This window comes from Henckelia pumila, chromosome 4 (assembly GCF_033568475.1).
Source record: "Henckelia pumila isolate YLH828 chromosome 4, ASM3356847v2, whole genome shotgun sequence".
NCBI classification, from domain to species: Eukaryota; Viridiplantae; Streptophyta; class Magnoliopsida; order Lamiales; family Gesneriaceae; genus Henckelia; species Henckelia pumila.
This window is the reverse complement of record NC_133123.1, coordinates 34,807,565-34,821,378: the sequence shown is the minus strand read 5'-3', so window position 1 is coordinate 34,821,378 and position 13,814 is coordinate 34,807,565. Positions and strand designations below refer to the sequence as shown.

The window sequence follows — 13,814 nt, the reverse complement described above, 5'->3', positions numbered from 1 at the left end:
TGCGTGACGAGACGCAAAGTAAACTACCTACCCCATAACTTTCCCCTTTGTAACAGATATCAAATACTAATCCATAAATTTTTTCAGTGCATGCATCAATGAATGCAGCAAAAGAAGCATATTGTATTCAAGATTATTCACCTATTATATACATTTGAATATCGCTCTAATACGGAAAATCAGGAGGGTAGACCTGCTGATGCTTTTCGACCGTCTCTCTCAGAGATTTTTCTTGGTAACAGAGGTTGGAAGGTGGAACATCATACACATCTGTGAAAATTTCTTCTAAACCTGGTTTCTCAATCTTCTCTGCAACTTGAATTGCATGCAACACCTGTGGCGTAATGGTGACATCATACATTCAAATGTCAAAATGATGCTTTGGGGGGTCTAAAAGAGTCGAGCATTATGAGCCTACATGGTCCGCTTGTGTTTACCTCTTTCCGAGCAGTCTCCCGTAATTCAAACTCAGCTTGAGAATCCCACCAACCATCTCCTTCAAGCCAATTTCGAAACCTTGCCACGGGATCTTGAGCCGATCTCCACCATTCCATCTCTTTAATAGGACGATATTTGGAAGAATCGTCAGACGTGGAGTGGTGTCCTGCTCGGTACGTGAGGGCCTGTTAACGAAAACTATCAGCTCTGAGAAAACAAATAAAACATAACATGGAAATCCTTTTTCACGTAATGCATAAAACCACAGAGAACTATGTCCCACCTCGATTAAAACAGGCCTGGACTCATTAATGGCCATTTTGCGAGCAACGTGAACAGCATTGAACACAGCAAGGGCATCATTACCATCAACTCGAATGCTACGTACTCCGTATGCCTGACCTCTAACCACGATACCATCACCTACAGACATAAAGAATCCAGTCAGAGAACCAACAAGGAAATTTTTGTAATTATGCCTTGTGGATTTATAGGATCAGATATACTTCGAAACTGTTCGCTAACTGGTGTGCTGATAGCCCATCCATTGTTCCGGCAGAAAAGTATGACTGGAGCCTCCATGACAGCGGCAAAATTTAACGCAGCATGGAAATCTCCCTAACATTTATCAGTATAACAAAAATTATATCACATATCGAAACCTTAAAGATTGATCTTTGGCATCAAATTTAAAAGATAGGACATCTAACATCAAATCTGCCTCAGAATAAATAAAATAGGAATTTTAAGTCTATATTCCTACGTGCCGATAATGGTTTAAATTGTAAATTTACCGTACTAGAGCCTCCATCTCCAAAATAAGTTATAGTGCACGCATCTTTTCCGTCCATCTTTAGAGCATAAGCAGCACCAACAGCATGGAGAACTTGAGTGCTGATGGGGCAATTCCACCACCACTTGTAAGATAAAATTGAAAATTATGTACTGAAGCACAATACTTATGCATAGAGATTGTCTCTCACCCAACCGTTGAAGCAACAGTGATATAATTGTGCTTCTTGGATCCATAATGTGCTGGCATCTGCCTGCCTTTTCCGTTGTCGACTTTGTTTCCAAAACATTGGTTAGCGAAATCTTGTATTGTAAATCCCCTCCAGAGCAGAACCCCGGCCTCCCTATACTGCACAGCGGATCATGTTTTCACATTTCTCGAGGATATAAAAGATAAAACATGAATTTAATATGGTAACCTGAGGAAAGACAAAATCGTCGATTGTAAGTGCAGCTGCAGATGCAATGTTAATGGCCTCTTCTCCCATGGAAGTGACATAAAATGATATTCTTCCTTGTCTTTGAGCTTCATAGAAGATAGAGTCCATCGTTTGAAGCATAACCATGTCTTTGTACATCTTCACAGCAATATTCTCATCAATCTGAGTATACCAAATCATATTTAACTAGCCTTTTCTTTTCTTCTTTATTTATTTATTTTTGCACTAGTATAAACATATAACGCAAAGTATGTATCATAAGCCGAAGACCTGTACACAATTATTGCTTAGTAGCTGCCCTCTGTCATCAAGAACTCGGTAGCAGGAAATCCTCTCTGTTGCTTCGGACAGAAATTTCAATTCTTGGGTGAATTTAACTGTTCCTCCAGGGAAATTCAGAACCTGGTAGAATGAAAAATATAGAAACAAAAACATTTCAATCTTCTCAGTGTTCAATAATGTTGCTGAAAACTACTAAAGGATGAAAAAATAGAATCCACTCCATATAAAAAAATAACCCTTTACTAGAACTTAATATCTGATTTAACAAAAAAAAAACAATTAACATTTAATTGTAATGCTTGCAAAAAGAAATCTACACGCGCATAGCAAGTGCAGAAGGCTAAGTGAAAAAGAACTGCCCGAAACGGTAATCCTTCCAAAAATCTGAAGACCATGTTTCAAATCAACAGTTCAACAACAAGAAACCTGCAAGCGAGCAATCTATATAATACGATCCAGAAATGACATAGTTATCGGTAGTCTATCAATTTCAACTATCCGAATTTTCCACAATACTTCAACATCATGGAAAGATTTCACAATGTACACCGCAGATTAGTGCATAATGCTGTTTAGTTCTAACTGCAAAACAATATCATGAATCTTCAAGATAGTGTATCGCGGTAGTGGACTTCGTAATCAATCAAACTTTAGCAACTTCTTATCATTCCAAATCCTAAGCATATCACAACAAAGAGATCTAACCTGAAATTCAAGGTATAATTGCACAAACATGTATATTTGATAACGGTGATAATATTTCTAAAGTCTTTAACCACTGACCAATCAATGTTTCGAGCTAAAAACATGCCAGATTCTAACTCACCCCTCATAGAATTAATACATGCTCGTTGCCAACATATCCACAACTATAAGTATAACTTCCAAATTCTAGAAACAACATTTAACAGCTGTGTTAATAATATAATAGCAGAATCATATATGGATAGTAATTTTTTTGGTTTGAGCAATTATAACTAGTCACAGTTCCAGGATGTTCCAAATTCCAATAGTTCATTCAAAAGAAGAACAAAAATTACAAACTTGGCATCAAATCTAAATTCGTAAAACACAACAAAATCTGTTCATTTAACAATTAACACCATCAATATTCTTTCATTCGTCAGAGTCCATAACATCAAAAGCAATATAACAAAAACAAAAAGAATACCTGAGGACCACCGTTGTCGTTCAGATAATCCAATTGCTTATCGGGTCTAATCGACTCAAAACGGCGAGAGATGAAAAGGGTCGGCCTATTACAGGATAATAGATGTGGGATTCCGTTGTTTTCAGATACAGAATAATGTTCATGGGAAAAACAAGAACTCCGATAGCTGAGGTAACCAATTTTTTGATTGAAATGGCGCAAATATTTCCCAGATTTTGAAACGTAGAACGCCATTAATTAATTAAATATCAAGAAGATGAGAGTGAATACGAAGCTCAAACAATGAACAAACTTCTCGAGTTTCGATATTTTAGTCTTCCGAGCTTGGATTGTGACAAGCTTAGAACAAAGACGAACGCTAAAATATAAGATACAGAAGATAAATGATTTAATAATTATAATAAAATTTAAAATTTTGGAATTATCAATTATATATATATCATTTGTTTCACAAAAATAGCAGGATAAAACACATAAAAGAAAAATGTTTATAAAAAAAATTGTACGAATAATAATTACTTTTTGCCTCACTAAATTTTTTTTCCGATTTTTTTTCTCACTACAAATGTAGATTACACTTTAGCAAATCAGCATTATGACTATAATATTATAGCTTTTAGTATGATAAGTCAATAAATTTGGTCTTACTCAATAAATTAATTCTTTTATATGTTTAGCTTTTTATTTCGTCATGAGGACGAACCTGATATTGGATATTATTAATTTGGTTTACATCGGATAATAAATAAATAAAAATATATATTATCTATTACTATTATCTATCTATTACTACTATCATGTTAAAAACTTTTAGTTGGTCTTGATATGTTTAATATAAAATAAATAAATAAATAAAAAGAAAAAAAATACACATCATAAACCGCCTCCCTTCAATATCTCAATATTTTTTCTTTCTCATTTAACTATTTCTCATGTTTTTCCTCTTAATTTTTATATTTAATATATAGTACAAATATTTTATTTGACAATTTTGATTGAAATATAATTTTATCATAAAAAATAAATTGTTTAGCACGCAATACATACAACAAAACACTAGTATTAAGAATATTGTAAATAGAGACACAATAATATGTTGATATGGCACAATCAACCCTAATTATTTTTTTATAATTATGAAATTATCTTATGTTAATATAAAAAAAATTAATTAAAAAAGATTGTATAAACACAATACGTACGTCGGAATACTCGTATAAACTTATGGCACTAAAAACCGAGTCATAATAACTTACCAGACCAATAACCAAAATAGATATTTACGGAACTTATTTGATGAATGATTGGTAAATAGATTTGATTGCCACGTACAAGTGATGTCAACTTTCCTTCTTTGGCTTTGGCTGCCACGTGTGTCTAATGGATGATAGTCTTCAATCCTAGGATATGGTCTGATGGAATAATTGGAAGTCAAATGTAGTGGATAATTTTAATAAAAGAAAAACGGATTCTTTTATAATCTTGCATTTTACTTATCAAGTTTTAATCTTAATTTATATATTTCTTTTCTTATCTTTTTTCTTCTTTCTTTTTTTACTATTTTAATTTTTTTTCCTGATTTAACGACAAGTAACATTCATATTGCACCAAAATGATGATATATCAATCTCACATCAATATTTCTAATAAAAAATAATTAAAATTATCAAAAATTGAACATGCGAATTTAAAACTGAAATTTGACATACCAAAATAATAAAGAGGTAAATATGCAGTTTTCCTTTCAAATAAATATATGATAGAGTGAACCATAATTTGAAATACATTTAAGAAAAGATATTTGCTAATTTTCAAGGAACTGGACAGGTAATTTCACAGAGAATGAATGCTCTTGACTTTCTGAATTGCTTCCTTCACCCTTTTCAAAGGTTCTTCATAGAGGAATGCAGGGTTGTCAAACTCCGAAGCCCGGCTCGGTTCGCCTAGAAACGCCCGAAACGAGTCCGCAACCGAATGAGAAAGAGAACTCAGGTTGTAGCCTCCCTCTAAGAAAAACACACACCGGCCGCCGCACAAATCTCTAGCGAGTTGCTTGATGCTTGAGGCTAGCATGTAATATGTCCCTGTTGTGAACTGTAGACTGGCTAGTGGATCCAACACATGTGCATCGTATCTGGACACAAATATTGCGCATAAACGATAAGGGCGGTTAAGGAAAACGACATGTAGCAGGGTTCACAATCATAACAACAAACGAGTTCCAGAATTCATAGGATTACTTTTTCATTACTTGATAGGATGCAGGTAACTAATGTTTGATTAGATACTTGTTCAAACCTGTAGCTAATATAAAGTAGAAGTCTACAATTTGCGTCCATTTTCATGACAACTTCGACAATGGAGTTTGATAACAAGAATATCACAAGAGAAAATCTAAACCTTATATTTTTTATATGAAGAAAACAAGACATGTTCGATAAACATGTGCCCATCAAAATTTAGCCACTTGCCATGATATCTCCTACGGGAGAGAAGATTCTACAGCAAATTAGCAAAAACTATATATGAAAAGAATTTAAACTAGGAGTGAATCATAAACATGAGAACGAGATGTGACACTTTTTATGAGGAAATTCATCAAGGGGATACTCACCCGGCCGAAACAAGAATTATATCTGGCTTGAACCTCTGAGCACAAGGGACAATGACTTCATCAAAGACAGTTCGCATGGCTACATCACCTGATCCTCCGGGTAAAGGCAGATTTAGAGTCGATCCTTCGCCATCTCCACAGCCTATCTGATTTATTCTGCCGGTACCTGGATAGCTCCCATCCTATGTAAGTTACAAAATGTAAAAGGAATTAATCATTCAATGTTAGACGTGTCAATCGCTTTAGATCTATCAGCAAAAGCTATAAATGCCCTTCAGTTTTCCATCTTTATTAACTTTTGGGCCCTTGAGTGTTGGATACATTTTGAGAAGTCGCAGCAAGTGTCATCTCGAAGTCTTGGACATGGGTATGAACATGGCTTTCTTTTCAAAGTCCATGCACTCAAATAAATAACTAAGCTTGAAATAATAGAGGGTAACCATTTTTCAAACCAAGGGCATTTCTTGTATCCTAGGCATGAAACCGTAACCAAAGTTCTAGATTTGGGTTAGGCGTTCTACGAATTGATGGACTTTTTATGATTCCATATTTCTATGTATGAACTATCCTTAGATTAGTATAATAATAACCTTCATAACCATAGAACTTGAAAATGATCAACTGCTTAAGCAAAGACAGAATCACCTTTACAACCAAACTTCCCCCTCATTTGCTTGATCCTGGACAACTCAAAAACTCTAGGAATCGTGGTTCAGGGGAAAAGAACTCAAATTTCAAAGAATTCAGTAGTCATCTAGCTACATTTCTTCAATATTATTGATAAAAAAAACTGAAAATAACAAAAGGTATAGAGGGTGGTTTGACAAATTGAAGTGCTTACTTGGTGAGTTGAAAGAAAAAATATGTCAGGGTCGTCATAGAAGGCATCATTGGTTCCATTCCCATGGTGCACATCAAAATCAATGATAAACACACGCTTCAACCCATGTGCACGCTGGGCATAGCGAGCTGCAATGGCCACATTTCCGAAAACACAAAATCCCATGGGTCCTGTTGGAACAGCATGATGACCGGGTGGTCGTACCAAAGCAAAACCAACTGGAGGATCTTCCCTGATCTTTGATGCTGCAACCTTCATTATTTAGCCCATGAAATAATCAGAGAAGTTTTCCAAATGGTTGCAAATGATATCATATTCATACATATGTTGGGACATGAATTCAAACCTCAGATGATTATACACAAAGTAGTAGTTAAAATAAAAATGTGAGTGAAAGACCATCACAAAGTGACTGACGCCTTAGATTGAGACATCACCACTGCGTCCACTATTGAAAGTCCGGCTCCAGCTGCCAATAAGGACTCCTGGAAGGTCTGTAAATAGAGAATGTCAAAGCAAAAGAAATTCCCATGCTACGAGATGCACTTCCAAGCCATGAATAATTTTAAATGATTTAATAGCGCCAAATTCATTCTTGCATCAAAATATATGTCCATCAATATTTCACACTCAAACATTACTGCTACTTATCTGTAAAGGTAAAAAATGCTTATTATTTCAAAAATGTGTCCTCACCGTGGAGGTAGCGTAAGTTGGTCCAGAGCCTTCAATCAAAATGAGCCCTTGCTCAGAGGCCTGCGACATGGCCTATAGACCATCGATAAAGAATTTCAGATGGTAAAATTTTCACGCACCGAGAGATTCAATTGAAAAAAAATATATACAGCCATATTTTCAAAGAAATCTTTTTTAAAAAATAATCCACAGTAGACTGTAGAATACTTGTCTCAAACATCAGATTCCACCTTAATTGAATTAAAAATTGGTATAAATTATTGAGGCAGCTCAATAATTGCAACTTTTTTAGATTATTAAAAAAATCGCCAATGATTTATACCAATTTTTAATTCAATTAATAATTGCAACTTTTTTAGATTATTAAAAAAATCGCCAATGATTTATAGCACGCCTGACACCAAAATCCTAAATTTGGGACGAATTCTCTCAGGTTCTAGACATAATTGTAACAAACATCTTCCCAGCTTAAAAAAAGAAAATCCCCAAAAACCCCCCACATTCCCCTTTTTTTTCCATGAATGGCCGTATTTATCTATTTTTTAGGCATAATTGAAACTTGTCTGTTTTTTTTTTAATTAAAAAAAACACTTGTCTGAGACCTTGGATAAACATGAATCCGTGGATATACATCCGCAAGGATCTATAATATTTATATTTTGAATTGTTGTCAATAATATTTAAATAAAAAAATCAACTATATTCAGCATCATTAAAAATTAAGGAAACAAATAAGCTTAAAGCTTCTGCAAGACAGAAGAAAAATGACTAGAACAGGAAAACAAAGTCATTAGTTTTTTAATATCCAAAAGTTATTGCCACGTAATTTGGTTTCAGCTCCCCATTTTTTGGCTTCTTACTATCCAACCGTCCAGACATCTTACTTTTGACAAAATCACACAATCAAATTTCTATACGGGAAAATAGTTTTTCTGGTCCATTGTCTTGTCCAATTTTGGGTTTTGGTCTACTAAGTTTTCAAAGTTTGGTTTTGGTACACTAATTTTTAATTTTTTGCTATTTTGGACAAAATGCTGAGGTGGCACAGGAAAATGTTCACGTGATATAAAAAATTGCCGAATTGTTATATGTCACGTTAGCAATTTGACCAAAATAACCGACAATTAAAAATTAATGTACAAAAACCAAACTTTGAAACTTGGTGGACTAAACCCAAAATTAGACAAAATGGACAAAAAAACATTTTCCATTTCTAAATCAGTCCACACATGTAACACAAAAGAGTCGAGTTTGAATTATAGTTTGCATTTTCGACCTCAGAATGCCAAAGGCAACTGAAGCCTGAAGCCCAATATGAAGCCTTAAACAAGCGTTATTTTTTTCTCATTTACCGGTTAGTTGACTAGTACTGGTGAAAAGGGAAAGGAAAAGGAGTGACATCAGAATTCAGAACTTCATTGACAAAAACATCAAAATAAGCAACCAGTGAGCAAATAATATAACTACAAAATGGAAAACAATCAGAGACATTTCTTTTAGGAAAGTTAAAGTCTTGGCATGGAAATATTAAAAACAATGTAAAGTATAAAACTTTCGTCAGCCAAATGTAATAGTTACATATGAATAAAGTCACTCAACAACCCACAAAAAAAAAATGCTACCAAGAAGAGACATAATTAAAAAGAGTTATAGTATTCATACCTTCTCAAGTCCGGATACATAAGCCCTTTCATGAGCGCTAGCTATATCATCGGAACTAGCAGGTTTGAATTTTTGAAGTTCTATAATCTCTGAGCTCCTGAACTGAAGCACAGAGAGAATAATGAACAAGAAAGTGTTATATCAAGTGTCAAAACAAAATAATGTGACAATAATGCTTTTCAGTAATCAAAGAAATCATTTAAATTAAACTGCTTCCATGCACATTTAAAGGTGTATGATTAAAAGTAAAAGAGAAAAAACCAGAAAGCTACAGTAGTAGGCTTCGCTTGAAAGAAAGGGAGTTTTTCCCTCCTCGAAGCAAATCAAAATCTTTAACACTTCCGTAAACCAGACAAGCAATGCAATTATCAAACCCAGACCACTGCCAAAATTGATGTGCAAAGCATATAAAATTCCCAAAGGGATTTGTGAAGACCTGGTTGAAGAAAATTAAGTTACACCATATGATTGTAATTTTCCTCAAAACTTTTTACATTTTGTAGGGGATGTTTGCAAATTTTTCATCCTTTTTTTTTCAATATTAAAGTTTAAAGAGTTGGAGCAAATGTTGACATCAATAGAAGTTTAACAGTAATTTTTTTTCCTGTTTTCAGAATATCGTGAAATACTTTGATTCATTGAGATCAAATAATTTGTGCCACGAGAATGTGGGCATCAAAATCACCATGTGGCATGCATAGAAAGAAGTGTCATGAAATATAAGAAATTATCGGCAGCACTTTTTATGAAAATGGCAAAAGCAAATGTTTCGCACCTCTGGAGTCAACCCCATGGTTGCAAGCGCAGTGGTTATGGCAGGAACTCTAGAATTACATTCAGGATGAGCATCCTGAAGGAAGGAGTTCATAAGGTAAAAGAAAATATAAATTCAGTGAATTGAAAATAGCAATTGACCAGCTAGAAATTGTGGCATTTGATGAACTAAGAAGTAAGAACAACTAGACATCACTCATTCATTAGATGAATAACTCTTGTACATCGGCATTTAATTTCAGTTGGAATACTTAAAGAACACAAATATAATTCCAGGTGATTCTAATTCCACTTCATGTTTAAAAGACACCACGATCTCCACAAATCTATTTCGAAAGATAATCAGCACCGACTAAAAATTCGATGTCACAGATACTCATACCTTGTTATGGCCCATGGCAGGAGCAACTGAATAGATCACTCTGCTGCTGAGCAACTCCACTTTCGAAGGTGCAGAAGGAACATCATCAGAACTCAAACAAAAAATGAAACTCCCGTGTTTTCGCGAACAATGTTTCTTTCCATGTTTCACATAATTCTCCATATATACATTCTTGTTATTCAAACTCATATCAAGACCATAAAAGCGATGCTTCTTCCACAAAATCACGCGATTCCTGAACCAGGAGAATACATCGCCTACATGACCAAATGGGACGGTAAAGAAGACATATAAACAGCATCCCAATACATGTTCAACAGTTCAGAACTGGAAAAAAAAATATGACTTGCATAAAAATGTCACACAAAAGCCCAACAGGATCAAATCTAAACAGTAAACACCATTACAAACATGATATAAACAAATAGGATAACCCGAATAAAGGGAGCTCTATTCAAGCTTGTTCTCTTAAATCCCTAAAAAATGAACCATTACATCTCAAAAGCTAGCATGCTGAGACACGCCACAGCAAAAAAATATCCAACTCCTTGATAACAAGAAATTCAACTCAACAACGGGTAATCCAAGCTGAAAATTATTTGAAAAGGACGAAATTTATGATTTACCGGCACAAGATGAAGGCGTGGAGAATGTGCGAAGCTCCATTCAGATTTTTGAGTGCCACACACACAGAATCAAGCAAGCAGCCACCATAGTTTCCCAAGAGGGCCGTCGCACATGTGAGCTTGAGTCATATTTGGGCCGTTTTTTTGGGCTTTAATCTGGGCCCATTGATAATGTGGCCAGCATGAGTCACGAGCTTAAATTAATTCATCTTTACTATGTAAAAAAAATACACTTAACTAAAAAATTATATTTAGATTATATGAAACAACAAACATGCGATTTTCACGATTTACTTTATTCTTGCTAATTAAATTAAGCTTATAGTGCATTAATTACTTTATCATAAGTATAAAAGTGTTAATTCTCTCTATAAATCGATGCTTTAATTTGGATTTTTTTTCACGTGCCTTTAATTTGTTTATCATGATAATGCCTTCTTCACTCTCAATTTACACATATCTTGATTCATTCATGTTTCTAAACATTTTTTAGCAAACAAAAAATCCGTCATTTAATAATCTTATGTTTGAGAAAAATTATATGGTTCATATATATATATATATATATGCAATTTCCGGTCATCTTCCTATTTTCGAACACTGAGGTTGAACTTTTTATCATATGATATATTGATGGATTCGCACTTTCGAGACGATCTTACAGTAAAAATTTCAAGATAATCGGAGTTGTTTTGGACACGGATGCACGTGAAACCTCACGCACCCTAAGGTGATTGAGATCAAAACTCTATATATCCACGTGCACCCATGCCCAAAACAACTCCTATTGTATTGAAATTTTCACAATTAGATCGTCTCAAAAATACGAATCCAACAATATATCATATGATACAAATTTTAATTTCGGTAGTCGAAAATGGGACGATGATCGAAAATTAGGTTAAAATATGCAATTTCCGATCATCTTCCTATTTCCGAACACTGAGGTTGAACTTTTTATCATATGATATATCGATTGATTCGTATTTTCAAGACGATCCTACCGTAAAAATTTAAAGAGAATCGGATTTATTTTGGGCACGGGTTCACGTGAAACCCCCACGTACCTTAAAGTGCGTGGGATCAAAACTCTATATATATATATTTACTAATTATCATGACATGCGTCGAACAAAATATATCGAGGGTGAATAGAATATATAGTAAAAAAGAAAAATAGGCAAAAAAAACATATAATTGTAAGAATTTATTTAATTAAAAACGAAAAATAAATTTATTCAAAAAAAAAAAAGGGAAAATAGTGTTCAGAGCATTTATTCCATTTGAAGATTTTAACAGAAACATATAATACTAACTTTAAGATTAATTCATGACCAGTTACGTTTACATCCATTTGTGGGAAATTTTGGCCTTCAAGCCATGCTTCATCGTAAGAATAGCAGAAACACTCGGACAAACATTCTGCCCATCCAAAACAGATACACGAAAGTTATGCAGAATCGTAGCCGCAACAGCTTTCATTCTAGTAAAAGCCAGTTCCCTGCCGGGACAAGTCCACGGTCCCGAGCTAAAAGCCAGAAAATTACTTGATGCCACGTGCTTCATGCCTCCTTTCTCCGATAGCCATCTCTCGGGCTTGAACTCATGGCAATCGTCTCCCCATATCTCCGGCATTCGCCCCATTGAATAAGAGCAAAGCATGACTTTTGTGGTTTGGTTCACTTTATGCCCACTCGGGAGCACATCTTCTTGATTTGGAACCCTTAAAAGAAATGGACCTGTTGGAAAAAGTCTCAGGCTCTCACATATGGCACTGTGGAGATAAACCAGTTTGCTTAGTTCATCCACATTGGAGAATATGTGCTTTTTCGAAGCGTTTTCGAGTAGAACTCCTTTGATTTCCTGTAAAATCTTGTTTTCTGCTAAAGGGTTTCTTGCAATGAGGTAAAAGAACCAGGTTAGTAGTGCTCCAGAAGTGTCTCTTCCAGCAAAGAAAAGGGTCATTAGATTTGAAGCTAAAAAAGATTTTTCTTCTTGTTTGGAGCTGGATCCTTTCATGAAATCATCATTACTAGTTAAATAAAACTTCAGCACATCAAAATATTCACTTTCTTGATTATTCTTAGTGAGTGCGATGCGTTTTTCGGATACGTAACCATCAAGTATTCGACCAAAAGTTGTAGCAGCATGAGCCAGTTTCTTCTCCTTTCCGATATTCAACCACCGCTGTAACTTCCACACTTTCTCGGGCAAGATATGCCGGTAGAACACAGCCTCGCCGATATCATCCATGGCATTCAACAATGGGTTTTCGGGAAACCCGACTCGAAGAGAACCCGGGTCGGATCCCACGACCATGATGCATGTTGCATCAAGCATGTACCTGTTGAACAATTCTTGCATGTCAAACACTTGGTTTTCTCGTGACATGTGATCAAGAACTGGGATTAGGGTTTTCTCCAAAGTATGATGAATTATCTTTGGAGTGGAATCGTGGTACTGGTTTTCTTTAAAGAATGCATGAGTGAACTTCTTTTCTTGCTTCCATTCATCAAGATCCTTGTTGAAGACTGCTTCGCCGAGGAAATCGAAGACGTTCCGGAACTCGGATCCTCTTTGGTAGATTGGGAACCTGGAATTCATGATATGCTGAACGTTGGCTGGATCACTGGTGACTAAAATGTCGACCTTTGTAACCCAGGAGGTTTTGAATAGAAGAGTGGCATTGTTTTCTGCTAAAAGATGTGTGATTTTGTCGTAAACTTCGTGGGGTTTAAGGTACATTGTTGGCATCATTTGCAAAAAAGGCCATTTCCGTGAAAGAAAAAAGGGGAGAAAAACGATGCACAACAGACTTAGTAGGAAGATTTCAAGAAATGCCATTTTTTTTTTGCTTGCAAGGGTTTTGCAAAAACATTTCTATTTATAGGATTATTATTGTATTTCTAATAAATTAAATTAATTTGATGTGACACTCCTTAATATGAAAATAACTGGACAAGGGGATATTCCATTATTTAAATTCAATAAAATAAATTAATTTCATAGTTTGCATTATGTAAGACAAATAATGGACCTAGATTTATGTACTTTACAGAGGGCAAACTGATATTTTTGGTTTTATATATATAACGT

The 13,814-nt window shown here is 34.8% G+C and overlaps 3 protein-coding genes across 3 annotated transcripts; all 3 read right to left on the bottom strand.

The window, feature by feature from the left end:
• Positions 1–57: 57 nt before the first annotated feature.
• On the bottom strand, positions 58–3,526 carry LOC140860043 (2-oxoisovalerate dehydrogenase subunit alpha 2, mitochondrial-like). Its single transcript, XM_073262800.1, has 9 exons — positions 3,124–3,526; positions 1,941–2,072; positions 1,650–1,832; positions 1,422–1,579; positions 1,233–1,332; positions 945–1,056; positions 722–861; positions 438–623; positions 58–334 (listed from the first exon to the last, which is right to left on the bottom strand). The coding sequence occupies exons 1-9, from the start codon at positions 3,355–3,357 to the stop codon at positions 167–169; spliced, it is 1,413 nt and encodes a 470-aa protein (XP_073118901.1). The 5' UTR covers positions 3,358–3,526; the 3' UTR covers positions 58–166.
• A 1,301-nt stretch (positions 3,527–4,827) lies between these two features.
• Positions 4,828–10,808, bottom strand: LOC140864831 (histone deacetylase 14, chloroplastic). The gene is made up of 9 exons (XM_073269215.1): positions 10,719–10,808; positions 10,093–10,349; positions 9,712–9,786; positions 8,937–9,038; positions 7,275–7,346; positions 7,016–7,072; positions 6,579–6,830; positions 5,738–5,919; positions 4,828–5,257 (listed from the first exon to the last, which is right to left on the bottom strand). The coding sequence occupies exons 1-9, from the start codon at positions 10,756–10,758 to the stop codon at positions 4,957–4,959; spliced, it is 1,338 nt and encodes a 445-aa protein (XP_073125316.1). The 5' UTR covers positions 10,759–10,808; the 3' UTR covers positions 4,828–4,956.
• Positions 10,809–12,062: 1,254 nt separating this feature from the next.
• LOC140860824 (alkane hydroxylase MAH1-like) lies at positions 12,063–13,562 on the bottom strand. Its single transcript, XM_073263828.1, has one exon. The coding sequence runs from the start codon at positions 13,560–13,562 to the stop codon at positions 12,063–12,065; it is 1,500 nt and encodes a 499-aa protein (XP_073119929.1).
• Between the last annotated feature and the right edge of the window lie 252 nt (positions 13,563–13,814).

What these genes read in the sequence shown, in the direction of transcription:
- LOC140860043 (XM_073262800.1), bottom strand. Translation starts at nt 3,357, where the DNA reads ATGGCGTTCTACGTTTCAAAATCTGGGAAATATTTGCGCCATTTCAAT. An exon ending in ACGACAACGGTGGTCCTCAG is followed by an intron (nt 2,073 to 3,123) that starts GTATTCTTTTTG and finishes TCATTCTACCAG; the next exon opens with GTTCTGAATTTCCCTGGAGG. An exon ending in GGGAGACTGCTCGGAAAGAG is followed by an intron (nt 335 to 437) that starts GTAAACACAAGC and finishes ATTACGCCACAG; the next exon opens with GTGTTGCATGCAATTCAAGT.
- LOC140864831 (XM_073269215.1), bottom strand. Translation starts at nt 10,758, where the DNA reads ATGGAGCTTCGCACATTCTCCACGCCTTCATCTTGTGCCG. An exon ending in CACGCCTTCATCTTGTGCCG is followed by an intron (nt 10,350 to 10,718) that starts GTAAATCATAAA and finishes TTGGTCATGTAG; the next exon opens with GCGATGTATTCTCCTGGTTC. An exon ending in CCATGGGGTTGACTCCAGAG is followed by an intron (nt 9,039 to 9,711) that starts GTGCGAAACATT and finishes TCTGTGCTTCAG; the next exon opens with TTCAGGAGCTCAGAGATTAT.
- LOC140860824 (XM_073263828.1), bottom strand. Translation starts at nt 13,562, where the DNA reads ATGGCATTTCTTGAAATCTTCCTACTAAGTCTGTTGTGCATCGTTTTT.